This window comes from Python bivittatus, unplaced genomic scaffold (assembly GCF_059951505.1).
Source record: "Python bivittatus isolate LINGU-HERP-01145 unplaced genomic scaffold, Pbiv_v1 ctg000660_np1212, whole genome shotgun sequence".
Lineage (NCBI taxonomy): Eukaryota > Metazoa > Chordata > Lepidosauria > Squamata > Pythonidae > Python > Python bivittatus.
Genome location: NW_028277092.1, coordinates 1,903,389 through 1,930,447, shown reverse-complemented (window position 1 = coordinate 1,930,447; position 27,059 = coordinate 1,903,389). Strand labels below are relative to the sequence as shown.

Here is a 27,059-nt window from a genome sequence, read left to right as displayed (position 1 = left end):
AAAAACAAGACATTCCAGAAAGTGGGAGTGACAAACCATTTCTAATTTGTTGCCAAAGAAATCCTAGGGATGTGTCCATGATGTGAAGCTGCATTTGAATGAGACTTCACTTTTACAGTGCAGTAAGAATGTTTCTGGCTTTAAGAAAAAAGAAACCAAATCAGTAGAAATTATGTAAGTGCTAGTGCATGGCTGAAATTGAACTAGGAATTACAAAATGCTATTGGAACAGCTGCTATTCCCCCGGTGCGCTCAGCCCACGGCCTCCTCTCACCTACAATATGATCCCACAGTAACCTAACCTACCTTGCAGGACTGTTCTGTAAGGCGAGGAACGTAGTGTGAAAGGACTGCATCAGATGCACAGAAAGTGTTTATAAAACGCAAAGCGTTTATTTCTTCAGAACACGTGAAGCTGCCTTTCGCAGTGACACTTGCCAAGAGGGCCAGCGAGAATGCCGGTCACTCGGCCACGGGTTCAAGAAAGGAGGCCGCGTTTTCCACCACTTGGATAACCACCGTTAGGTGTTTACGGACGTTGTCCCAGCTGCTCTGGTCCTTGGCAGCAGCGACCGCATCGGCAAGGCCCGGGAAAGTAGCAACGGGAGAGGACCGGGAGGCCAAGATGACGTGGCTGGGAGAACAGAGAGTCCAAAATGCAAACTGCATTGACAGGCAGTGACAAAGATGAATTCCCATCACCCAGTTCCACTGCATTGTGGGGCTGTAGCCAGGGGGGTCTGCACGGTGTGGTCAAAAAAGTCAAGATGGCAGCAGAACTTTGATTGCACCAGCGCAGCCGCCATCTTGACTTTTTTGACCATGCTTGTAGCAGCGGGCTACTAATAGTTGGAACTGGACAGAATCCAACCTCGTGGAGGCTCAGCATGGGTAAATGAAAAAATGAGGCGGGTGGGCTTGAGTTACCTGTAATAATATTTGTCTGGAAAGGCTCGCGGGTTCAAAAACGTCCTTTCTAGCAGCATCAGCTGGTCGTTCACCATCCGCAGAGCGAGAGGGCTTTGGGGAAACAAGAAAGGGATGGCAGGGAATGCAAGAGAGAGAGACACTGGTTAAACACCTTCCACTAAGCCTAACTGGGCTTGTTCAGGAAACAGCCATTCATAGAAGAAGCTAAGCCATCATTCATGGTTTCCGGGGGAGAATAGCTGGGATGGCACTTCCAGTGAAAGCAACGCAAAACAAGCCCTGGATCTGGGGGCAACTCAGCCAAGGCGCTGATTTAAAGGGGGCTTGGGAGAGGTCTTCAGTGCTAAGCCATCCTCCGTTGTGGTGGCCAGAAAGAAGGCTTAGCGGAGACTGTGCCCAGCAAGACTCTTGGCCCTTCCTTCTTCCACTGTATCCAGATTCCTACTGCTTTCCACAGAGCAAATCATCCTCATCCTCTGAAGGAGTTGGCTGGCTCTGGCAAAAGCCACAGGGCATCTGGGGGGCACCTCAAAAAGTAGCCAGCCAAGGCTCGCCCTCCCCCCAGACTGACAGCCGCTGCGCTGGAACTCTTGAGCCAGTCAGCTCTCGGAAGGGTGGGATAAGCAGGACCCTTTCTGCCTGCCCCAGCCGACATAAGGGTGGAGCTTCAACGAGGCCCCTCCCACTGGGCAACGAGAAGCAGCAGAGGGTCAGCCCTGGCAACCTGGGCAGTGGCAGCACCTTGCCCCGGGGTCGGATGCTGCCTCCATGCCTCAGCCACCCCAAGTAAAAACGCCGGCATGGCTGCAATGTGTGGCATTGGGGGTAAACTACTCCTGAACATGGAGGTTCCAATCCGGCTGCCTAAGCAAACAAATCTGGCCTCTTTTGGTAGATTTAACCTCACTCTTGGCTTTCAACCACTTGTTCCTTCTGCCAATTTGTGGATGAGTGTTCTGGTCTACCTGACAGGGTTGTTGCTAACAGAGGCCTGGCTTAGAACCATGCAACACTATAGGACAGTTTGAAGCCTTATAGAAATGTCTATTGTTGACACCTATACATATATTTTTATGTATACACACTCATCAGTATGGAAAGGATTAGAAAAAGAGAGAAACACCTGGGTGAGTCTTCATTCTGCAAGTGTGAGACGCGCTGGCTGAGACCGGCTGCTGCAGACTGGAAGCGAAGGATTGCACTGCGGAGCGGGGCTGGAAGCGAAAAAAGGAGAAAAGAAGGACGTCCTTTAAATTTCCTTCAGATCTAATATTTTGAATTGTGGGACAATGGATGCTGTTGGGAATGGCGTGAACTCTTTTACTGGGGCAAACTGCTTCTGGGGAGAATTCAGTGGCGAGAGGGAGGCGGGGAGCGTTCAGAAGGGCTGTGCAATTCCAAAAATATGCTTCAGAGCATGGAGGGCTGTGAATATAGTCCCTGTCTAAAATGCTGTAAAGCAGTGTTTGTCAGTGCTGGCCACTTCAACTCCCAGAATTCCCCAGCTAGAATTCTGGGAGTTGGTCCCTCCATCTTCAAGTGGCCAACGTTGACAAACGCTGCTCTAAAGTGCAATCCCAGGAAGAGATGCAGCTGCTTTAAAGAGTAGTAGACTGCTCGACTGTTGCGCTCCAAAGCACCTTTTCCAAATCATTAAATAAACTAACCCACCTGGCTGGATTTGTCCAAAACGCTCAGCCACCAAAGTCTAACCAAGGTTTAACTAAACGACTGTATAGCATGTTGTCCAATGGCCCTTTCCCTGATCTTCTGAAGCACCAGCTAACCAGTCAACCTCCCCCCACCACTTAGTCCAATAAACTCCCCAAATCTTCTAAGACTTTCACTCTGTTAGTTCTTCCTCATAAAGCCGATTGTGTCCTCAATTCATAGAATGCGAGAGGTGGAGCAGGATCTGACAGAGGACCATCCAGCCGCTATTTCTGTGTTTCTCAGCCTTGCAGGCTGGGGTATTCTGGAAGTGGAAGCCCACCCATCTTCAAGTGGCCAAGGTTGAGAAACACTGAATTAGGAGGTAGTTGTGGGTCGGGAGCAGTGCTTCCTCCCTCCTTGTTGTCTCCCAGTCTGACAGCCCTGCCAGGCAGTCCGGTCCTCCACTGCCACAGCCTCACCAAGCGAGATGTTGTTGCTGAGGAGGTCAGCCTGGAACGCCTGCTCGGCTGTGTCGTACATGGCTTGCAACATCTCCCCGTAGTCGCTCACGTTGAGCGGCAGAATCAAGGAGTCCGCCAAGCGCAGCAAGACGTTGCCGGCCGTTTGCGCCACAGCCCGGTGGCTGGTGAATCCTGTGGGGAGAAGGAAGACCAGTTGGCGGTGTTTGGGAAGCTCACCAGCAGAAGTATGTCCGGGATGTGTCAAAAAAGTCAAAATGGTGGCCATGACAGTGCCATCCCAAACTCAACATGAATTAAATATATATTCAAGGGGGGTCAGCAGGTGGGTGAAAAAAGTCAAGATGGTAGCCCCAACCAAGCCCCGCCTTTTTTACGTGCATGATGTCCCCCCCAGCAGACCCCCCCCCCCCGATATATACTGTCTGATTCAGCCGGCTCGGCACGGCCAACGCCACTATTCAGTTTCACCGCCCCTAGTCAGTTTCACCGCCTCAGGCGCAGGCAGCGGAAAAGAGGAAGTCGGACAAACCGCAGGTTAATTGCCGGCAGGTGGCGGCCATTGACTCGGGGCAGGAGCGGATACTTTGTATCACGGCCGGCTTCCCTCGAGCGCCCCGGGCAGCGCCAATCGCAACAACTCGGAAGCGCCGCAATTCAGCAGCGATCCGCAAAGCGATCGAGGAGCCCCGGCTTGGCCGCAGAAGAAAAGCCCAACGAACGCAACGATCCCACACCCAAAGGGCGGCAACCAGGGAGACAAAGAAACCCGGCTGAATCTGCCATTAGGGTGAGGGGAAGGACGCCGCTGACGAACGGAGTAACCCAGGGGACTGGGGCAAAGGGCGGGCAACTCCTGGTCGGGGGGGAGCCCTATAAAACCGCTGTATGTAACCGCGCCAAGCCAACCCTGGCTTTGTCTGCAACCGCTACGCATTACAGCCGAGAGTAAGCTGCTTTCGCACGAGCCTGTGTCTCACGGAGTCTTTATTCAGCGCTGAGTGCAGCGATCATCACATAAAGCTGGGATTCACCCTTGAGCTCTACCTGGGGTGAACCTTCCGAGGAGCGCTCGCGTTTTGCTCTGTTTTTTCTCTCTTTCCCCCTCACCGACGACCTACCGGACCTGATCGGCTGCGCGGGGCGATGGCCAGCCACAGCGAGGGTGCAAGTTCGCGAGGTGGCGAGGAATCCGGGTCCGAGACCCCGATGGTGGAGGAGGCAATGCGGAACGAGGGGGAGGAGGCGGGGCCCCCGCCCGCACTTCGGGAAGCACGGGGGTCCGTCGGCGTAGCATTGGGACCCCGGACCCCGTCGGGACGCGGAGTCACGACGCGCCGAGGCTCAGGGTCCCGGATCCAGGAGCTGGAGGACCCGATGACCCGGATGGAGGGGGACGTTCGGCGCCAGCTAGCAGCGATGCAGGGGATGCTGCAGACCCTGCTTTGCGGGGCCCGAGCCCCGGCTGGGGAAGCCCCGGACGCCAGCGGAGGCGCAGGAGGCAGCACGGAGCCCGCGCCCGGGCTAGAGGCGACGCCCAGACCCACGAGTGGTGCAGCGGACGAACGGCGAGCAGCGGAGGCCCTCCGGTTCGGGAGCCTGGAGAGCCGATTCTCGGGGGACCCCGAGCAACTGCCCTACTTCCTCATGCAAGTGGGGAACTTCATGAACCGGAGCGGGCACCTGTTCAGCAACGACGGAGAGCGGGTTGACTACGTGGCCAACCTGTTGGAGGGGCAGGCGGCCGGATGGGTCCTCCGCCTGTACGATGCCAACGCGGCAGAGCTGGAAGACTTCCCCGAGTTCATGCAGGCACTCAGGGACAGATGTGAAGATAGGTGGAGCGCCAGACGAGCCCAGGATGAGATCCGGCGGCTGCACCAGGGAGACAAGACGGTGTCCGAGTACGCCTTGGAGTTCCGGTGCCTCACAGAAAAGCTCACCGAGACTGGCCGGAGTCCCTGAAAGTCCACTACTTCCAGAATGGACTCCACAGGAGATCCTGGAGAGAGCACTCGGCAGAGATGATCCAGAGACGCTGAAGGAGTGGATCTGGCTAGCGGGGATGGCGGAAGCCGCCTGGAACCAAATTAAGCGGAGGACCAGAGCCCAGAAGTCAGCCAAGCCCGAGCGAGACGAGGCAACTCAGGAGGAGAGGCGTGGGAGCCAATGGTGGAGGCCCGACAACAGGGAGGCCCGGCGGATGGCGGGTGCCTGCTGCCGTTGCGAAGGGAAGGGGCACCAGGCGGTGCAGTGCCCCTCGGGGGAGGACGCCCCGACGCGCTACGCAGAGGACGGGGCCCAGCGACCTTCGGCGACCAGACCCCCTAACCGACCCCGAAAGGAGGCAGTGGCCGCAGAGCGCAGCGGAACCAGCTGGCCCACTTCGAAGTCCGGCTCCTCGAGGGGAAGAAAGTGAGCCGGCAGGAAACGACGGGCCTCTACGCTGAAGCGCACCCCAATGTAGCTAACGGAGCCGCGGCGTGCGGACCCGCTGGGAAGCAGGGACTGCTCACCCATGCGGGTGAGGGTCCACCTCAAGGGGGTGAGATCGGGGGTGGAGGCGAACCTCGAGGCCCTGCTGGACTAGGGATGTACTCGCTGCCTTATCCACCCGGTGCTGGCGTCAGCACTGGGGCTCCGGGCGAGGAAACTCAGGGAGGCCGTTGTGTTCAGCCAGCTGGACGGATCGGCAGCGGGGGGGGGGGGGACCGGCGCAGTATCACACTGACCCGGTCGGCATGACGATCGGGCCCCATCGGGAGGAGCTACGGTTTATAGTTACCCCATGGCTCAAGCACCAGAACCCGCACGTCGACTGGGTGTCCGAGACCTGTGGTTTGGCGGCACCACCAGACGGACAGGGTCGGGCCATGGAACTCGAGGCGCCGGCAACAGGAAGGGCGACCGAGGGATGGCAGGCTGGAGCGGCGGCTGGAGCAGCGGCAGCGGGACCCAGGCAACCCACCGTGCGCAAGGCGAGAACATCGACAGCGCCAAGGGCGGCCGGAGAGCGAGAGGGGACGACGGCCGTGGAGACGGCGGCGCCGGGACCCGAGAGGCCAGCGGCAAAGCAGGCGAGGGCAGCGTTGGCGCTGAGAGCAGTGGCAGTAGCGGCGGCGGGAGTCGAGCGGTCCGCACCAGGCGAGCGGAGAGAAACCGGCAGTAGACCGGGGCCCTGCCGCGACCATAAGACCCTGGAGGCACTTAAGACCCCGCGGGAGCTGTCGTCTAACTCGGCCACCCCTGCGACCCAGCTGGTGGCGAAAGGCGTGACCTGAGCCCAGGCGGAGAAGCAGCGGAAAGAAGCAGAGCCGGAGCTGATGCGAGCCTTCGCGGAAGCGGGCGAGAAAGACTCCTGGCTGGCGAGCAATAAAGAATCATTGAGGGGACAAGGGGGCTTGTGGTGGCGCGAGGGGAAACTACATACCGGAGGGTTGCTGTGGGGGTTGCTGGAGAGGGTCACACCGACGAAAATGCGGGGCATGGTGGCTTTGTGAAAACCCTCCGCCTCCTGCACAGGCAGTTCTGGTGGCCCTCCCTCCGGAGGGCACGGGGCACATGTGGCCAGCTCCCCAACTTGCGCGACGACTAAGGGAGATAAGGGGAATCCTCGGGTCCCCCCCAGCCAGTAATAAACCCGGCCCGGGTAAGGCTAGAGCTCCCCAAAGCCCTAGGAAAGGCCCACCCGGTTTTCCACTACGGCTTGCCCAAACTGTACAACCTCTCACCTGATTGGCACAACGAAGTGCCTGCGGCCACCCAGTTATGGTGGGGGGGGCAGTACCCCGGTAAGCCCAAAGAGAGAGGGGGTCTCTCTCCAGAGGGGCGGCATGTCAGATTCACCCGGCACGGCCGACGCCGCTGTTCAGTTTCACCTCCCCTAGTCAGTTTCACCGCCCCAGGCGCAGGCAGCGGAAAAGAGGAAGTCGGACAAGCCGCGCCGGCAGGTGGCGGTAATTAACTCAGCGCAGGAGCGGATACTTTGTATCACGGCCGGCTTCCCTCGAGCCCCCAGGAAGCGCAGCGATCGGCGAGCAATGAAGGAGCCCCGGCTTAGCCTGCAGAAGAAAAGCCCAACGAACAACGACCCCACAGACAAAGGACAGCAATCAGAGAGGCACAGAAGCCAGGCAACGGGGAGAAGGGCGGGCAAAAGGGGGTAACTTCGGATCAAGGAGGGAACCCTATGAAACCGCTGCGCATTACACCTGAGTAAAATGCTTTCACACGAGCCGGTCTCACGGAGTTTTTATTCAGCGCTGAGTGCAGCGATCTTTACATACAGGATGTACCAAAAGTCAGGCCCCATAGGCCAATCACAATATGTTTCCTTAATTTTATTAATTACTGTACTTGTGAACATTCAAAGGTCATGTGTCCAACAAGTAAGGAAATATTTAGAAGAAAATGGCAACTAATTCGAACACGGAATGTAATTTATATTATAAGTTGTCTACAGGACCTGACTTTTGATACACTCCGTATATAAACCTCAAAACCGGCCATACGATGCCAAATGCAGGGATTTGAGAACTGCTGCTGTGTTGCAAAATGCAAGGATATTAGGAAGTTTCTCTCCCCAAGAAGCAGAGAAGCACCCGAGAGGGTTCGGCAACTGGCGGCCATTACCTGGATCGATAAATTGCTCTGCATAGTCAAAGGTGTCAAAGGCTGTATGGTAGGCAGGGTAGATGCGCGCTGACGTTTTCTTCTGGGCAAAGGAAAGAACAAGGAAGAAAAACATGTTGAGGTGGGTTTGGCTGTTCCAAACACTCAGTCCCAAGCCTCAGTGGTTCTTCCTAGTTCTTAGTAGCACAAAATGGAGCTGCACGGGTAAACCAGCGGTGACCGTAGGGGTGATCAAAACAGGCAAGAGGACAGGTGCAGCATTCCAATCCAAGCTGCAAAATCCCTTTTGTAAATGTGGATGTGCTGGTTCGTCAGAATGTTTTTCCAACTTCCAGCTGTGATTTCCATGTGGTGCCCCATCCAAGTCCTAAGCCGGTCTGCTTTAGTCAATGACATCTAGGAGATGCTACTTAGGTGAGGTTTTTAGGGCTTTAAACTGGTCTTAAAGCAAATGTGGGCTATAACCGGGAATGTTTTCTTCAGTGTCCCAGTCTAGTTACAACCTGGGGGTTTCCAAGTGGTATCCAATCCATGCACTAACCAAGCTTAAGTCTGCTTAATTTTCAAGCTGTCAACTGCAGAGACTTCACCATGATTCCCCAACACCAGATTAGCCCAAATAAGCAGAAAATTAGGCATCTGTGCCCCCAGATCAACTTTGGAGCCTGCCAAATCGCATATCCAAACCCATGAAGAACAGTAGCCTCCTCTCATTTCATGAAACTGACTCATGCCCGGCTGCCAGAAGCAGCCCCCAGTTTTTATGCTCCATGTGCTGGTGGGGGATGTTAAATACATGGGGCGATTTCCACCGCCCACTTCTAATGTAACCAAAGGAAACGCTTGTGATGTTTAAAGTTCAGCTCAGCCCTTGTTCTCGTCACACCCCTCCTGTTCCTGGCCCGAGCCCTCTGGCATGCAAGAGCTGCGCCCCAGGGACTCACCCGATCATAGGTGTAAGCAATGTCCATCGCTGTGATGCCCAGGAAGTGGATAAAAGGAGCAAAGTCACTTCCAGCCCCCAGAGACCCTAAACTGCAAGAAGGGGAGCAAAACCCAGGTGAGTTTGCACGGACCCTTCCAACAGCCGAGGCTGCATTTCCATCACATGAGAAGCTGGGTTGGTCTTCATCTTGGCTAGCTTGGTTGTGCGAACCCAAATTGTTTGGTCTATTTATGGGGCAACTTATTGAAGAGGGTGAATTCTCCCTTTCCCAAGTTTCCTTAGCTGCTGCCTTTCTCTGGGGTGGGTTTTGGATTTCCCTGTCTAGCTGACAGTCCTGTGGTTTCCTGGTGGTCTCCCATCCAAGGTACTAACCAGGTTGGACCCTGCTTGGTTCTTGTCTAGCTCAGCTAGAAAACAAAGTTACACAAAGGCTTTGTGTGTGGCCTGGTCACTTTAGAAAGCTAGTGGTGCATTTGGACAATATGCAAAGCTGGATTTATTTTTTTATCTCTGTGTGCGTGTGTGTTTGTGTGTATGAGAGAGAGAGACTGTGAGTTCTGAGTTCTAGTCCTACCTTAGGCATGAAAGCTGCCTGGGTGACTTTGGGCCAGTCTCCCTCTCTCAGCCCAACCGACCTTGCTGGGGGGAGGTGAGGGCATGAGATATGTTCACCACCTTGCGAAGGCCAGAACTAAAGGTGGGATAAAAAACTAAACAATACATTCAATAAATTGTGTGTAACTTCTGTGAACTCAAAGAAGCAAAGAAGAATGTTGTGTGAGGCCAGCCATAGAAGCACATTGGGCGACGCCTTCAGGTTATGGGCAGGCTGGCACAAGGCCTGGCATTCCTGCAACCCCATGATCGAATGCAACAAACTATGGTTTAAAAAGCTATGTTGAGTAGAGGTAGTCCAACTGATCTTGTGAAGTTAACCAATAGCTGCTTAGGATCTGGAGATGCCGTCAACGCATTCACAACAATTCAACAATCCAATCTGGATTAATCAGAAACGAATGTATGGGGCTATAAGCCCCCCACACACACACTATCTTTTTTACCTGGGGATTGTTCCATAGACTGAGCTATTTCTGTTGAAATGGTGTTTCCAGTTTTCATAGACTGATACAGAAGCATTTGCTGGGGTCTTGACCTAAGGAGAAAGGAATTTGAAAAAGATGGTGCAAAATTGGTATATCTTTAAACATGATGGCGCTCCAAGAAGAGATGAGAAATCCATCCTGGTTGGTGATGAAGGAACCCTGGTTTTCAAATTCCTGCACACATTTAGATGTAGAAAAAGGTGACCAGGTGGAGAAGACTCTTAACAGACTCCTATTGAAGAAGGTATTTCATCTTTTCTCAGCCTCCCTCCACCATGAAAAGATTTGTTCTCTAAAATTTGCTCTTCTGTTTAGCTAGATCTCTCAACCCACAAACTGGTTGGCTTCTGTCTTTCATTGCGTTATCTCAGCCTTCTCCCATCGGATGCAGCAGGATCAAAGAATTCGGGAGCTGCGATCCAAATATGTTTGGAGGATACCAGCTTGAGATGATCTGCTCCACATTTAGAAGGCAAATATTTGATCACTTCTGTGTTAGATTCAGTTGAAACCAATTCGATATTTCTTCCTCCAATCTGGTGCCCTGAAGATCTGTCCCCTCCCCAGCACCTGGCACTGTGCGGTATCCTACTACTGGACATGGAGGCTCAATGGTGACCCCCAGGCTTCTGTTCCCTCCGAGTAACTGCTGTATTTGAGTGACTGCCCTCCTTCCTCACCTCCAGCTTCTCCACCTACCTGCTGAGCGGCTGCAAAAATTACACTTTGAGCTGGTGGCGTTCCTTGGACCCTCAGGGTAGCATTAGCTGCAGAAGGAGAAACTGGGCATTAAAAGAAGATGGCTGAAGAATTATGCTCCTGGACCCTGAACGGCCTTCTGTAAAAAACAGGCAGAGCTTCGCTTGCAGCTTCGTGCTCGCCATCTTGACTTTTTTGACACTCAAGTCCAAGACAGCTAAAAGCAGCCAAAGCACTTTCATAATCTTGACTCTGCAAAATGTGAGAAGCTTACCAAAGACAGCAATATCCACGTTGATGTAGGCCACGCTCCTCTCTTGCAATTTGCTGTAGAATTCCTACAAGTGAGAGAGAGAAAGAGAGAATTAAATGCCCTCCAGATGTTCTGGACTACAGGGTCCACAATCCCTTGCCACTTCGTCTTATTGGCAGGGGCTGATGGCAGTGGAAGTCCCAAAACATCCAGAAGACACCAAATGATCAAGGCAGCTATTTTTTAAAAAGTGAAATAATACATAAGAAACATCATTAAGATTTAAAGTACAGTATTGCAATTAAAATATGCATCAGTTAAAGTCATTATGAAACATTCAAAAAGCCTGTGGGTCAATTCCTTTTCTTAATTAGGAGGTCAAGGGGATGAAATGCCGTCAAGAGCTTTTCGCTCTTTCTCGTGTTGATTGCAAATCCAGAATTGTGCAATTCCGTTGCACGTGTGCGCACATCCCAGAGATGCACAGTTAATTCACAGTTTATTGAACCACTTTTACTAAATTAACCCAATTTTCTCAATTCGCATGACTCACTGAATCACAGGCTAAGCCACATTAATCATTCTTGTTGATTGATTGTGGCTGTATAAAAACTGGGAAAAAACACAAATAAGTTTGACTAATTTCCATGTGCTGAGCAAACTGAAATGATGTAACTGCATGTCTTGGCTCTTTTTATTATTTATTCATTTATTTATATTTATTTAAATAAATAAATTAAGATTTGATAAAAAATAAACTTTTATTTTATTTTAATACATTTATATGGCTGCCCAACTCACACACTTTTTACCTCTGTATGCTCTGTAGAACCAATGAGACCAAACTCTTCAGCACCCCAGCTGCCAAAAATAATGGTTCTTCTTGGGCGCCATTTTCCTGCAAGATAGGGGGCATGGGGGGACAGCTTGATTTAATTCTTAGCTGCTTCGAGAGATATGCAAGACTGGGAAAAGATTGGATGCATCTCAGACCTGCTCTCAGCGAGTGTTCTGGCCCAGCACCTGTCTGAGATGAGAGACTACAATTCCCATCATCCCCAGACAACATGGTTAGGAGTAAGGAATGCTGGAGGCAGAGGGTTACCAACATCCCATTCCTTCAGCCCACCCAGATTCCATTCAATTCCAGTTAGGTGGCTTGGCAGGTCAACCTTTCATGGAGATGCATGGACCTTCTCAAATTCTCCATCCAAATGCTGGGCAGAGGTACTGGGGGGAGGATTTCACTTCATTTCTCCAGGAGGAGGAGAAACTGGCCCACCAGGGCAAGAATCCCCTTACTAGCTCCCCCAAGGGAGAAAAGCAAAGGATTCACACACACTCAGAGGCACCGCTCTGCCTGTAAACTTTTGCAAACTCGCAATTCTGTTCTCGGTAGGCCGGCCTCCCTGGCTGCCGGCCTTTCTTCTCCTGAACCAGCTCCTTGGGAGAAACTTGCAGGCTGCTGACGCCTTCCTCAATGAAGAAATACAGCCTTATTTCCAGCAGGCTGCAGCCCCCCTGGCTGCCCACATTCTGGGACAGACTCTCCCCAGTGTCTCCCTATGGGAAGCTACGGAGGGCGCAGGGTATTCACACACACGCCCCAAACATGCAGGAATGTCACCTTTCACCCGTGAGGGTTTCTCCAAAATTCTCCTCTTGGAAAGAATGTCAGAAACAAATTTTCTTTTAATCAAACTGAATCAGAACGGCAGCTGGGGCAGGGGAAGGATGGACGTTGTTCTGCACTTCGCTGCTCTTAATCCAGATCCACCCCCCAGTGATACCAAACCCTGAACTCAACTGTGTGAAAAGCAGCCTGAGAGGAATACCCAAGCATGGTGACCCACTCAGCTGGCCGAAGCGAAGTCATTTGGGATCTCTCCAGAGCCTGAATTCGGGGTCCAGCTGGGATCCGCCCAATGCCACGTGCATAGCTTTGGTTGTGTTCACGCCGCACACTAAATCAGATTAGCAAAGGGCCTCAGAGCTGCGTTTACTCCATGTGCTAACTTGGGTTTTGTTCATTATCCTTGGTTACTATGTGTGGTGTGTGTGTGTGTATGCTCAGCATGTTATATGAAGCCCTTCTCTTTGTTAGTTTATGAATCAATGTATGGTGCAAATCTGGAAAAGAAGTTTATTCAGTGCGTGGTGCGGAGGCAAACACTAAGTTCCCTGATGAGGGAAAGGCTGTGATTAAATCTACACCAGTGTTTCTCTACCTTGATGAGTTTAACATGGGTAGACTTCAACTCCCAAAATTCCCCAGCCAGCCATGCTGGCTAGGGAATTCTGGGAGTTGAAGTCCACCCAACTTAAACTTGCCAAGGTTGAGAAACACTGATCTACACAATGCATAATAAATAATGATAAATCTACGCAATGCATTGGTAAGCAAAGAGCCAGGACTCTTCCCCCCCCCCCCCATATTTAGGATGGGGAAAGAGGAAATGGCCAAATCCAGAATTCCAGAAGGGGGCTCTGGATCATAGAGTCATAGCTTCATAGGACCGGAAGGGACCTAGAGGTAATCCAGTCTAACCCCCTGCCCAGGGCAGGAATTGTCAGACCATTCCAGGCAAATGGCTGTCCAACCTTTGCTTGAGACCTTCCAGTGACGGAGCCTCCAAAATTCCAGGAGGGAGGCTGTTCCTCTGCTTAAGAGCTCCCACCGTCAGGAAATTCCCCCTTATTTCAAGTTTGGATCTCCCTCGATAAAGCTTCCACCTGTTGGTTCTTCTCCTATCCTCAGGGTCTGCAAAGAATAAATCCACACCCTCTTCCCTGTGACAGCCCTTAGGGCAGTGTCCTCAACCTTGGCCTCTTGAAGATGTGTGGACTTCAACTCCCAGAATTCCCCAGCCAGCCATGGGGAATTCTGGGAGTTGAAGTCCACACATCTTCAAGAGGCCAAGAGGTTGGGAAACACTACCTTAGGATATGCCTCCCCTTAGCCTTCTCTTCTTTAGGCTCAGCTTAACCAGCTCCTTTATGCATTCTTCATAGAATTTAACCTCCTAGCCCTTCACCATCTTTGTAGCTTTTCTCTGCACTCCTTCCAATTCCTCCGCATCCTTCGTGGTAACCAAAACTGGATGCAATATTCCAGGTGCGGTGGACCAGTGCCGCATTGAACAGAACGATCGTTCCCTGCGACCTTGACACTATACACCCCAAGATTGCATTGGCTCTTTTGGCAGCTGCAGCACAGCGCTGGCTCATGGTTAATCTGTGGTCTACCTGGGTGCCTAGATCCTGTCTTAGGTTGCTCCCTCAACTTTGCCTCTTGCTTCCTAAATTCCTCCCTGCTTTGCCATCATGCACAGGACAGAGAAATCAACCCCCCACACCCCAAGCTCACCTTTCTTCACCAACTTTCCCAAAATACGAGTGATTTCAAGCATGACAGCTGTCCCACTGCTGGGGTCGATAGCTCCGTGCACCCAGCTGTCCCGGTGGTTCCCATAGAGGACGTATCGGTCTAGAAGAAGAGGAGGGAACAGCCTAGTATTTATGGAGGAAAGTACAGTAAGAACCAATGGAGGACCAGAGGTGGAGTTGAAGTCCACCCATCTTCAAGTTGCCAAGACTGAGAAACACTGCCTAGCACATCATGAAAAGGGAGAGTGCCTGTCCTTGGCTCAGGAAAAGATCCACAACCCAAAGCAAATGATGTTGAGAGAACCTGCAGGTTAAAGCCACTTCCAGGGTCCAGAATGGACCCTTCCAAAGAGGGGAGGGCAGAGGAAAGAGGAAGGGAGACTAGCTCACCTGGTTCCACGCTTCCTCGTATCACCCCCAGAACGTTGGAAGATGGTTTGATCTGTCTCTGGTTATAGACATTCACCTGGACGTTGCTAGAATGCAAAGAAATCTGGGCTTAATCCATGGCAGCGGGACATATCCAACTGATCTGGGGTGACCCTATCTCAGCACATCCCTTCCTGCTTCTTGTGATACCCCCATTAAGGTACCATCGGTATGACTACCTGGTGTTAGGAAAAAGCGCGTTTTCTTGGAATCCGGGTCCAAGGTGATAATCACAGCCCAAGGATCCTTGCCACGCAGCCTCTGCTTTTGGTCCACCTAGGTTACTGCAAACCAAGATACAGAGAAACAAGCCACAAAAGTTGGGTTGATCCATGGGGGGGGGGAATATCCAAAAGGCACAATTGGTCAACATCTTTCTTACATCAAGTCTTCTTCCAGCTGAGCTGCTAAATTCAGGGACGCACTGATGCCATTTTCTGCCACAAGTCCAAAAGGGTTGGCCCTTTCCTTCTTCCAGGCTGTTTTCTGGGACTTCCCAATCTAATTCACACCCCCAGGATTTCCTTGTAGTCCCCCATCCCATCACAACCCAGCTTTCTGGGATCAGCCGAGCTTGGCTGCATGCTACCACCTATCTGGGATCTGCATAAGAAGGGCTTTCATGCATGAGATCTGGTACCCACCAGATTAGCAACTTGGCATCCTCAAAGCCGATGGGTTGGGTGGGGATTGGGGGAATCCCGACGATCTGATCCTCTGGAATCCTGTAGGTGAAATCTGAATGCCGAAAAAAAGAAAGAGTGGAACAGGAGAGAAACAGTAAGAGAAGAGGCCATCTTGCACAGAGGTTTCAATGCGTGGCCTTTGGGAATCCAGCAAGAAGTAGGTGCAAGAAAAGATTACAGAACTGCTCAGTGACAAAAGCGGGGGTGGGATGGGGATGGCAAACGGTGCCCCTCCTCCCAATCCCACTTGACCACAATTCCCATCCTCACCAACCAGTATGGTCAGCTGGAGAGGAATGCTGGGAAAGGTAGTTTGGCAACATTTGGGAACAAGTCCTGGGCTTTCCCGTCCCTGACCTCGTATTTTGCAGTTCTCAAAATCCAAAAGTCATTCTTTGCAAGCCCCGTTCCAACAGAGTCTCTTTGGCAAGAAGGAGGCAGCTAGAATTTCAGCAACTGCACTCTTTTTCTTCTACAATCAATATAACCCAACATATTTCTTTCTTTCTTTCTTTTTTTACTGTTTTCCTGTGAACCAGTAATCTGGCAGGTCTTTTCAACGATCGCGAAAGAGCTTGCAAGTGGTGGTTCATCAAACCACCTCCTGAATCCTTCACCACGATAGCCTTCCCCAGCCTGTGACAGGCAGATGGGGGTGCCAGGCCCCCCATTTTGACCTCCAAAGGGACCGTCCTGCTCCTCATCTTACTCTTGGCAGGATAATATGGCGTCAGAAGATCTCCAAAGTGGCTGTTATAGGAGCCCCTCTCTACGGCAGAGCGGGGCATGTACCACGAGTGGGGATAGGTCTCCTTCGGTGAAGATTTGCCATCGTTTATGTCTTTAGGATCTGTGTACACCACCACTCCGATGACACCAAATTTGGCCCCATTGATTGCCTGGAGGGAGAAGGGAAAGGCCGTCAGATCCGGATTTAACTCCTTCCTCGGACTGTGTATGGGGGGGAAATTACAGAAGCGGGTAAGAGTTTTCCTTCAATAAGAGTAAGATGTTTTCTGAGCTGAGCAGAAGACTTCAAGCACTTCAGGGCCATCACCAATTTTGGTAGATCATCACCACTTATTAGGACCGATATGTTCCAAAAGAGTGTCCGTCCGTCCGTCCGTCCACCCATCCATCCATCCATCCATCCATCCATCCATCCATCCAAACTTTATTTTCAGTCATAAAATACAACCAAGGAAAACTACACCAGTTTCAATCATGCCACTAAAACCTACAAGAGGTAAAAGATAACTAAAAGCTAGGATTGCTAACACACTATAAAGTTAAAAACACTCAAATATCTAATATATCCAACACCTAATATAATATAAAATCTCATATATAAAAATAATGCAGAAAACATTCAGAGAAGCCAGACATCTTCAACAGTATGTTACAAAAAGCTGGGGAACACAACCACAGCCCCTCGGAATGCCAGTGCCTTCCGGGCATGTGGGACTACAGTTCTCATCACTCTCAGCCAAACTGGGAGTGGCGGAGAGTTCCAAGCATCTTGAGAGGTGGGGAGAAAGTGGCCTGGGTGATCAAGCAAGTGATACCCAGCGCTGCCTTAAAACACTTCAGGAACACATTACCTGTGTTAATGCAATATGGTCAATGGTTGGTTCACAATTGTGGCGGTTAACCAGGGTTAGGATTTGCTGGGTTTTTTGCATCGGTGGCTGTCATGTGTTGGGCAAACCTGGCTCATGTGGCACGCTGGCTAGGGGATTCTGGGAGTTGAAGTCCACCCATCTTAAAGTTGTCAAGGTTGGGAAACACTGATTCACATTTGAATGGTGAATCTAGGTTTTGAATGTCGGATCCTGTGCATTTAAGAGCAGCCTACAAAATCTCACTGCAGGAAGAAAACATATTCCCTCCGGTCCAGGGTTACCTTGGCAGCTCTGCCGGCTCCTCCGTAACGAGTGATGGCAATTGTGCCGTTGAGCTCAATCTTTTGATTAAGAAGGAATTCATAATCACTCATTTTGCCGTGGTTAGCGTAGACCAGTTTTCCCTGGAAGAAAATAAAGTGCCATGGAGTGGCATGAATCCCATATTATTACGGATAGATTGACCTATCGATACTAATAAATGAAGACTCCGATCTGTCAAGTAAACAGAAACCACTGGGGCGAAATGTTAAGGAAACCCTTCAAAGTTTCTACTATTGAAAGGAAAAAGTAAGGAAGCCAAACAATGAAATGCATTTAGTAAACAGCAGAGCGAAGGCAAAAATCAGCCGTGCCTGCAGGGCAAGATAGCGGCACGAGAGGCTGATCAAAGCTCTGTAATCCACATAAAAAACAAGCTGAGCTCCAATCACACCAGCGCGCCTCCATTTTGACTTTTTGGACCATACACCACTAGAAAGCGTATAACTTCTACTTTTCTAGGGTAGTATATTAACAGCAATACAAGGCTTGTTATAAAACAGAGAAACCAGGTGGGGCAATTTCAGATTTAAATGCTGAATTCTCACACTGCACTAGCCGGGCCGGAGGGACACAAATTTTTCAGACCCAGAACAGGACTTGGAGCTTGGTTCCTTCCCTGGGGGGCTTCCTTTCAAAAATTATCTGGGCCTAACGTAAGTATTGGATGCATTAAATTTGATTTAATAAATGTTCAGGTCAGTTTAATGAAAAATTAAATGCAATTGAGACAATGAGTGTGTATTCCCGCCCATCAGTTCAGCTCCAGATTAGTTTATTCATTTATGTACTGTATGTATCAAATGCATTTCTATCCTCCCTGCGCAAAATGACGCTCAGCAGCTTGCACAGAATATAAAAGGTCTATTTAAATCAGTGTTTCTCAACCTTGGCAAGTTTAAGTTGTGTGGACTTCAATTCCCAGCTGGGGAATTCTGGGAGTTGAAGTCCACACAACTTAAACTCGCTAAGGTTGAGAAACACTGATTTAAAACATCCACAGTGACATCTAAAACGACATCGAAACATCATAAATTACAATAAAATAAAATAAAGCAATAAAAGTGTCACCAAGCCAAAAACAATAAAATAAAGACAATAAAAATGAAGGCTAAAAATGGCCTGACCAAATCAAGTGAAGCCTCTCTGGAGAAACTCGGCTTTTAAAGCTTCCAAAATGTGAATAAAAAGGGGGCCTGCCTGACCCCCACCAGGAGGCTGTTCCTGGGCCACGGAAAAACAGTGTCTTCTGGCCTCAGCCCTGAATCTCCCTAAAAGGTGGGATCTGCCACAGTTTCTCCCTGTTTGGTCTGGTTGGTTGGGCTGATCCTGGTTGGGTCCTGCTGCTAGAGCTTCACGGCATGGGATGATAATCCTGGATGTGCTTTTGATGGGGGCATCCCAGCCATTGAGGTTTGTAGACTATGGTTTATGGTTTGGTCCGTGGCCTCGACCCAGACCACAGTTGCCTAGTTCACAAAGCAGGGTTAAGCCATCCCGTTAAGCCAATGTTGTCCAAACTTGGCCACTTTAAGGTGAGTGGACTTCAACTCCCAGAATTCCCCAGCCAGCCCTGCTGGCTGGGGAATTCTGGGAGTTGAAGTCCACTCATCTTAAAGTGGCCAAGTTTGGACAACACTGTGTTAAGCAGACTGGATCCATACTCTTTTTCTCTTTCCGAAGCTAAAACTCGACTGAGCTGAGCAGTAATATAGCAATAATTGAGCTGAGCAATAATACAGTAGAATGGGAACATGGTATCTGGGATTGGACCATAAAACTGGGCAAATTCCGCCCTAGGATTCGACAACAAAGATTAGAGATTAGATTAGATAGAACAAGGTTGTGCAACCTTGGCAACTTTGAGATGTGAGGACTCCAACTCCCAGAATTGGAATTCTGGGAGTTGAAGTCCGCACATCTTAAAGTGGCCAAGGATGAGCAACCCTGAGATGGAAGAACGAAGGGCAAGGGTAGAGCTACCCTTTCAGGGTTTGTACCTTGGGGGTCCCTGGGGGTCCATAAGCTGCATAGGGCCTCACTATATCTGGATTTTCTTGATCTGGGGTGAGCTTCTCCTCAGTTTCTCTGGACTCAAAGGCCTGAGTGTTGTTTTCCAGCACTGTCATGAAAAAGGAAGGGAGACTTTGGTTAGAGCAGTGTTTCTCAATCTCAGCAACTTCAAGATGTGTGGACTTCAACTCTCAGAATTCATGGCTGGCTGGGGAATTCTGGGAGTTGAAGTCCACACATCTTGAAGTTGTTGAGGTTGAGAAACCCTGGGTTAGAGCAGCCTTCCCATGCCAACCCCCTTTTCCCATTTCCCAGTGTTTTTCCCTCCTCTCAGATCTTCCACTGACATTACCGTAGTAGGTTATACACCCATTTAGCACCGATTTCCCACTCTTGCAAAATGTTAAAGATGCCCTTGCAGCCAGCTTTGGGCTTTTAAAAATCCCGATTAGCTTTACACCTCCTGCAAAGTTGCGCAACGCCTGAGCAAAAGTGCAAGCGGATGAAATTGGTCGATCGGAAGCTGGAGGCTTGCACCAGTCGGAGCCCTTGAAAAAATCCCTGCGTCTTTTTCAAAAGCAGCAATCAAGCGGTTGCAAAATTCGTACCGCTGATCACGGAAGATTGCAGTGCCTGCAACTGGAGATTGAAGCTGCTTTTAAACATGGGTTTTGTTGTAAGTTGTCAGCCACAGACCTTTGTTGTTTTAAATGAGGCAGGGACGGCTGATTTTATCAAGATTACCCGGAAGTGCCGTATTCAAGTCTGCAGACCAAAGAATATGAAATTGAATACACAGTCCAAAAAAGATGGGGAAAAAAATGGCAATTTGCATGAAATCCGTATATACTAATTCAAATGTATAGATTACGGCAATTTTCTTAGAAAAAACAAAGGACAACCCTGAAAAGGGGGCAAATCTGAAACAGGTTCATAAGGATAAAACATTTTAATTGTTTAAGTTCATCACTTTGCCTTACAAAGGAAAATTCAAGAACAAAACCAAGGAAAGCTTTACAAAAATGCATATTCTAATAAAAATATCTAAAATCAAACAATGCATGTAAATTGACTTTAAAAAAACAATCGATTTCCTTATTTTTCACATAATGTGAGAGACTGTGCATTAAGGGGTAGCATTTGTACCGAAAAAGTTAAATGACCGAAATAAAGGGCCGAAGTGAGTTTTTGAAAAATAAATAAAACCGAAGGACAGCTTTCTGAAGTATAAGGACTGTCCTTCGTCATGCAGAATGCACGATCGCCATGGCACAGATGCAGCTTGGGACACCGGATGAAAAACTGAGCAGAGAATTACCAGCTGCAGGGCTGCCATTTAATCTTTGGTCCAGGGGCCCCTAACTGCAACCCCTGCTTTGTTCTCCTTCCAGCTGGGCCGTGATTTTAAACCAGATCCAGACCAGACATCCCTTCAGATGCAGGAGGGGCGCGAAAAGTAAGCACGCAGCCCCGTTGGAAAGCCTCGGAAAGATTGTCTTGAGTTCACACTACTGAATGTGGCCAAGAGGGAAGCTGTTAAACAGATGGGACTCTACCCTATTCTCTGCATTTATTTCTTTCGTTTTAATTTGAAACGACATGTCAAGGCCAGCCAAATTCAAATTAAATTAAACCCACTTTAGGGGCATTGTAAGGGGGTCAAAAGAGTCGAGATGGTGGCTGTGGCCATGTGATGGAAGCCCTGTTCCTTGTTGATGCGCATTGGGGTGCCCCATCCGAATACTGACAGGCTCGTAGCCCAAGACCAGATTGGCAGGAACTGCGATCTCAGACCCCCGGCTAGAGACAGCTGCAGTAAAAACTTTATCGCTTTTGTGGAAAGAGATACAGTGGTACCTCTACTTACGAACGCCCCTACTTACGAAATTTTCGAGATACAACCAGCTCCGGCCCCAAAAATTTACCTCGATGTGCGAACTCCACCTCGAGGTACGGCCATTTTTCCACCCTGACACGTGGTCTGCGGCCATTTTTCCATCCTGACACATGGTCTGCGGCCATTTTTCAGCCCCTGACACGTGGTCCGTGGGCGTTTTGCCGCCCCGCCGCGCCCCTGATGCGCGGCGCGTGGGCGCTTCTCCGCCCCTGACGCGCGGCGTGTGGATGCCAGAACGGATTAACGGTAATTACATTGAACCTTATGGGAAAATTTGCTTCGGGGTGCGACCAAATTCGGAGGGCGGAACGGATTAACCGTATTTACATTGAACCTTATGGGAAAATTTACCTCGACTTGCAACCAACTCGACTTGCGATCAGAGTCACAGAACGGATTAAGTTCGTAAGTAGAGGTACCACTGTATTCCGAATGCAGTGAAGATCAGAGACTCTTGGTGAGTGCCTTCTTTTTGACATGGGGGGGGGGGAATGCTATTTCAAAGGATTTTAATTGAAAAGCAAAAAGCTTAGCAAGATTGAGAATCCAAGAAAGTTTTAAATGGATAAAGGGGACTATCTCCATTTATTGGTGACTTTTTACGTAACTATGAAAAAAAGGGAACTTGTGATTTATGGTGTTGAAGATTAGACAGGATAGATTATAGAAAGAAGAGAGTTATGAAAGTAACTTTTTAACAGGTTTTAGGTTTTATGTCATTGTATAGTTATTTATCGTTTTAATGAGTTGTGAGCTGCCCAGAGTCCCCCATTAGGGGGAGATGGGCAGGGATAAATTTAATAAATAAATAAATAAATAAATAAATAAACTTTAGAGAGAGGTGAAAATATAATTGTATTTGTAACTGCTGTAAAGAAGATCAGAAGCCAATATCTTTGTTCTTTCTTTTCTATTTTTCTTAAACTTTTTCTTTTCTTTTCTTGCACTTTTTGCTTTCTCTTTGATTTCTTCCTTTTTCTTTTTTTCTGCCTTAGTTTGATTTGTTCTTAACTTCTTTTTTTAAAGGTTTCAGTAAAAATCATATTAAAAAAAATTAAAGGCTATGCAAGCCATTGAACGGGCCTTTGTAAATAACAGCCCAGGGTTAGAATCAACTGTCTCTCTTTGGCTCTGAAGATCTCTGTATGGCTGGGGAGACCTAAACTTTAATCCGTATGATTTTTTGTGTGCAAATTTGACAGTGACAGGAAGAGATTATTAATAGAATAATAGAGTTGGAAGCTACCTCAGAGATCATTTAGACCGGTGTTTTTCAAACTTGGCTGCTTTAAGACATTTGGACTTTAACTCCCAGAATTCTCCAGCCACCACAGCTGGGGAATTCTGGGAGTTAAAGTCCACACGTGTCAAAGCGGCCAAGTTTGAAAAACACCAGTCTAAACCAGCTCCCCCTTCAGGGCATTATAGCCTTTCTGACAGATGACCATCAAGTCTCTGTTTAAAAGATTTCCATCAACAGAGAGCTCACCACTTACTCCAATCGTTGCAAAACATCCAGGAAAGGATTTTGAATTCCATCTGCCTTTTTCTCAGCAAGACAAAATAACTCCAAAAATATCTCCTTCCCCTGGTCAGTGCTCGCCTTTTCTTTTCTTCTCTTTTCACTTGTTTTTTTTAAATATACAGGTGTCGATTCATTGCTGAATTTTTTATCAGGGTAATTTATTCCCAGGGTGGTGATTGCTAAGGGAGAACTCCAAATCTTTATTATTACTCAGTTTTTACTCATCAAGGAATAACGCAGTACAGAGAATCAAATCTTTAAATGTGGAGATTTGACTTCCAGCTGGGAACCTAAGAATCATCCAAGTAACACTGTAAGATATAACATGTACCCAACAAGGTGGATTTTTTTTTAAATCCAGAGTTGATATATTTAATTCTTGTAAAAATTTGTTCAATCTGTTTGCTGTTCCACCTCACGTGCCATAAAGGCGGCTTTGCAAAGATCTCCTCCATGATCTTTCAATCATTAGATCTCAATAGTCTGTATTTTTTCCAATCCCTTTTCCTCAATTTGTGCTGTCCCTCGATATAGCCACATCTACAAAAATGACTCCTTTCTTTTCAGTTACTGCTCTATCCGGCATTTGAGCTGACCATCGCTTGTAGGAACAATCCCATCCATTTCTAACATCATCATTTTCAACGATTTCACTACCACTTCAGGAAACTTGGAAGTTATGATTTTTGCACAGATGCCAACGCATCTTAGTGCTGCAAAGGAAATTGCAAAGATGCAACTCCAAACCATAGTTTGTTGTTGTTATCGTTGCTGTTATTACCATTATTTAAGCACTGTCTCTATCCCCAGGCTGCCCTTTCCCCCATACTCACCCACAGTCACCCTGTTGGGTCTCTCTGGGTCTGGAAAGGACAGAAAGACGTCATACTGGATCTCCGTGGCCTTGTCTAGACCGGATTCCGGGTCACTCCAGCGTTGCAGGAGGAGTTGCACCAGATCCTGGTCCCCCTTAGTGGTTGCCATGTGAGGCTTGGCCGCCAGCTTCCTAATGTGTGAAGGACAGACCTGGGAACAGGGTTTGCTGCACATGGGCAGATTTCAGAGGCTGCTGCAGAATTCCTCCCCTCCAACGTCACCCTTCTTGCATGATGGCGTCTTTCAATGGAGAAAGGTAGGGCTAACCAGCCTGGCAATCTCCAGATATTTTGGACTGCCATTCCCAGCAGCATAACCAGTGGCAGAGAATGGTGGGACTGTTTGTACAAAATATTTGGAGTTGTCCAGGAGGATGCCAGGTCGCAATGCTTTACCTACTGCACCATGTATTCATATAGCATAGTGGCTGTGATGGAATGGACTTATGAAGGCCAGGCTGAGGGAGATAAGCGTGTTCTTAGTTCACCGCAGGAGCGTGGGAAGTTCAAGAGGATGAGACTGGCACCTGAGGAATTCACGGTGTTGTGGCTGGCTGGCTTGGGAGCTGGGGTTCAGTCTGGGGAGATTTTTCTGTCTGGAGGTTGTAGCTAATAAACACAGCAGAACTGAATTTGCATTGTCTCTTGGAGTTCTTTGGGCTAAACCTGACATCAATCTCCCCAGACTGAACCCCAGCTCCCAAGCCAGACAGCCACAACACCGTGAATTCCTCAGAGAGGTGCCAGTCTCATCTTCTTGAACTTCCCACGCTCCTGCGGTGAACTAAGAACACGCTTATCTCCCTCAGCCTGGCCTTCATAAGTCCATTCCATCACAGTGGCTGCTGCGTTGAACTTTCACAAATTGTAGGCTTTTAGAGTTGAGAGATTCCTCAGAGGTCATCTAGCCCAGTGTTTCTCAACCGTGGCAACTGTAAAATGTGTGGACTTCAACTCCCAGAATTCCCCAGCCAGCATGCTGGCTGGGGAATTCTGGGAGTTGAAGTCCACTCATCTTAAAGTGGCCAAGTTTGGACAACACTGTTTTAGACTATGGATTTAAGAGTCCTATGGAAGATGGGGATCTTTAGATGGGATATCCCCACTGCCAGCATGATGACTCGATTCGTACAACCCAGGGTCCAAAGAAAGCCATTTTAGAGTTTGCATGATGCATTGAATGGTACATTTACCAAACAGGCTTGTTGTTACAGTACATTTAACCTGGTTATGAAGTAAGCCAGTTTTCTGATTTCATATCCTACATTCATCAAATAGGTAGGTTTAACATGCTGTGCCATCAAACTGAGGGGGAACCTAGCCAAGCTTAAAACTAATCACATTTGGGATACTTTAAGAATGCAGCTGTCTGAGCTCAATGGATCTGAAACCTCTGAGATTTAAGATACACAGGCAAGGCACATTCAAATCTTGGATTAAGATAGGCATGCCAAATTTAAATCTTGGATTAAACCTGAATCCAACCGACTACACAGACCTTCACACTTCAAAGTATGGTAATCCAGCCCTGATACTTCTGGGGGTCCGACTTGTTTGCTGAACTGAGCCCCACCCCTCACCTCCAAATACCAACATGATGGTCCCAAGGGCCACAGGGCCCTACCCATGATTTCAAGGCTGGTCCCGTCCCTCCAAATGTCTCCTCGCAACTTACTTGAGGTTCTCTCGGATGTTGGCAGCTTCCACCTGGTTCATGAACTCCTCCAAGATTGCTAGATCCAGGTCCTTGGAAATGCTGCTGACCCAGCTGGGGGAAGACGTCTCTTTCGGGATGGCGTAGTGCCCCAGCAAGATGCCGACAGTCAGCAGTGCCGCTCCGCCCAAGGCTGACCCCAGAAAGTATTTCCAGCCTGCCATGGCTCCCAGCGCCCAGGAAGGGAGGGGTCCGGTGGTGTGACCAAGAGACCCTCACAGCCTCTTTTCTTAGCCCCTGTCCTAGGCAGATCTTGCGCTGCAATGGGGCGTGAAAAGGCAGGCGTGTTGCTCTGGCGTGCCCTTTGAACGCCTGGGATGGGCTGATCAAGGACATGGCCTGTTCTGTTCTGCAAACGGGGTGGGAATGTTCTCAGACCAATTGGGTGGAAAGAGATTCGGTTTTTGCAGCCGGGTTCTGCTGCTCCAAACGGGGCAACTTGCAAAAATTGGCTTGTTGCTTTGTTCCAGCAAGCCCTAACAGCATGTTGAATTGGTGGCGTATTGGCTGAACGTGGTGTTGGGAGAGCTGAGTTTGAGTCCAGCCTCAGCCCTGGGAGCTCGCAGGGTGGTTTTGGACCAATCGTGCTTTCTCAGGCAAACCAAGGGGGAGAAAATTGGAGGAAGGAGGAGGATGTACGTAAAAGAAAAGAGGAGAGATATAGATTATAGGTATATGTAATGTCATGTTTGGGTGGGACGCCACCAAGAAATGAAGCTTAAGCTGGAAAGTTAAAAAAATCCTTGCATGAAGTTAAGAAGAGTTGAGCTTGAATCAAAGGAAACTTTACTATATACTCAGCAGCAACGCACTGAGCCAAACGTGACCGATCCCGAAAAAGGTGGGAGAATCAGAACTGCTGCACACCTGGGTGAGAGACCACCAGTAGGTCCCAGGACATAAAATGAAAAAAATTCCAGAGAACACAACGGCAAACCACTTGTGTGGCCTTGCCAAGAAATCACAAGCAGGCTGACTGGGGGCCATCAGGAGCTGGACTCTTCGCTTTCGTATTTCATGTGTAGGCAAGAGGCAGGCAGGAAGTCAGAATGAGGAAGGAAGGAAGGAAGGAAGGAAGGAAGGAAGGAAGGAAGGAAGGAAGGAAGGAAGGAAGGAAGGAAGGAAGGAAGGAAGGAAGGAAGGAATATTTGGGACACAAAGCCCAAAGCAGTGTTTTTTCAACCTTTCAGTTGTGTGGACCTCCCCAGGCCTGGCTGGGGAATTCTGGCAGTTGAAGTCCACTCGTCTGAAAGCTCCCAAAAGTTGAGAAACGCTGGCCTAAAGCAAGGAGCAACCACTAAAAAGTTGGTTCTTTCAGAAATCAACAGATGATTAATGTAGTTCTCAGGTGCTCATTTGGGGACAAAGAATTATTCAGATACGCAGGTTTCGGCCAGGGTCTGCGATGGCAAAGATGCAAGCCTTCTCTCTCTCTCTCTCTCTCTCTTTGTACATGCGAGACAAAGCAGGGATAAATTATTTAACGTGTCCTTTGTTTTTATTCATTTATTTGTCCCTTCATTCAATTTACATATTTATAAATTGCCGTTCCTCCAGAAATAACCCGGTGTAGTTTGAAGCCGTGCACCAAAAGTTTTAATAAACTACAGTAAGATATCCAAACATCCTCCAACAACACCGAAAGGTCACAAAAAGGCCTGTAGTGAAACCGATCCACTTTAACAATCCCGCACCAACAGAAGCTCCGTCTTCCTTTCCATTCTCTTGCTTCCTCCTTTAAGACCGCCGAATTATAATGCAACCCGGGTGATCAGAGCAGGGAAAGTGGGAGAAGGCGGCCCCTTCCCATACGTGTCCCGGTCACTGAAGAAGCCCGCAGCGGCACAGCCTTCGTGAGACCCGCCACGCTTGCTTTGTGTTACCCGGGCTCTGCT

At 49.1% G+C, this 27,059-nt stretch overlaps 1 protein-coding gene across 1 annotated transcript; it reads right to left on the bottom strand.

The window, feature by feature from the left end:
• Nucleotides 1-370: 370 nt before the first annotated feature.
• NAALADL1 (N-acetylated alpha-linked acidic dipeptidase like 1) lies at nucleotides 371-25,456 on the bottom strand. The gene is made up of 19 exons (XM_088151117.1): nucleotides 25,126-25,456; nucleotides 23,409-23,581; nucleotides 19,141-19,262; nucleotides 17,101-17,223; nucleotides 15,907-16,096; nucleotides 15,156-15,249; nucleotides 14,691-14,795; nucleotides 14,473-14,558; nucleotides 14,063-14,182; nucleotides 11,508-11,593; nucleotides 10,717-10,780; nucleotides 10,443-10,510; nucleotides 9,702-9,793; nucleotides 8,639-8,729; nucleotides 7,695-7,776; nucleotides 3,063-3,236; nucleotides 2,054-2,144; nucleotides 928-1,020; nucleotides 371-634 (listed from the first exon to the last, which is right to left on the bottom strand). Exons 1-19 carry the CDS (start codon nucleotides 25,326-25,328, stop codon nucleotides 463-465), a joined length of 2,229 nt encoding a protein of 742 aa, XP_088007243.1. The 5' UTR covers nucleotides 25,329-25,456; the 3' UTR covers nucleotides 371-462.
• Between the last annotated feature and the right edge of the window lie 1,603 nt (nucleotides 25,457-27,059).

Bases quoted from the DNA above. Each gene is read 5' to 3' on its own strand.
- NAALADL1 (XM_088151117.1), bottom strand. From the start codon at position 25,328: ATGGCAGGCTGGAAATACTTTCTGGGGTCAGCCTTGGGCGGAGCGGCA. The intron at 19,263-23,408 runs GTGAGTATGGGG...TTTTCATGACAG, and splicing joins ACCCAACAGGGTGACTGTGG to TGCTGGAAAACAACACTCAG. The intron at 635-927 runs GTAACTCAAGCC...CTGTTCTCCCAG, and splicing joins CCAGACAAATATTATTACAG to CCACGTCATCTTGGCCTCCC.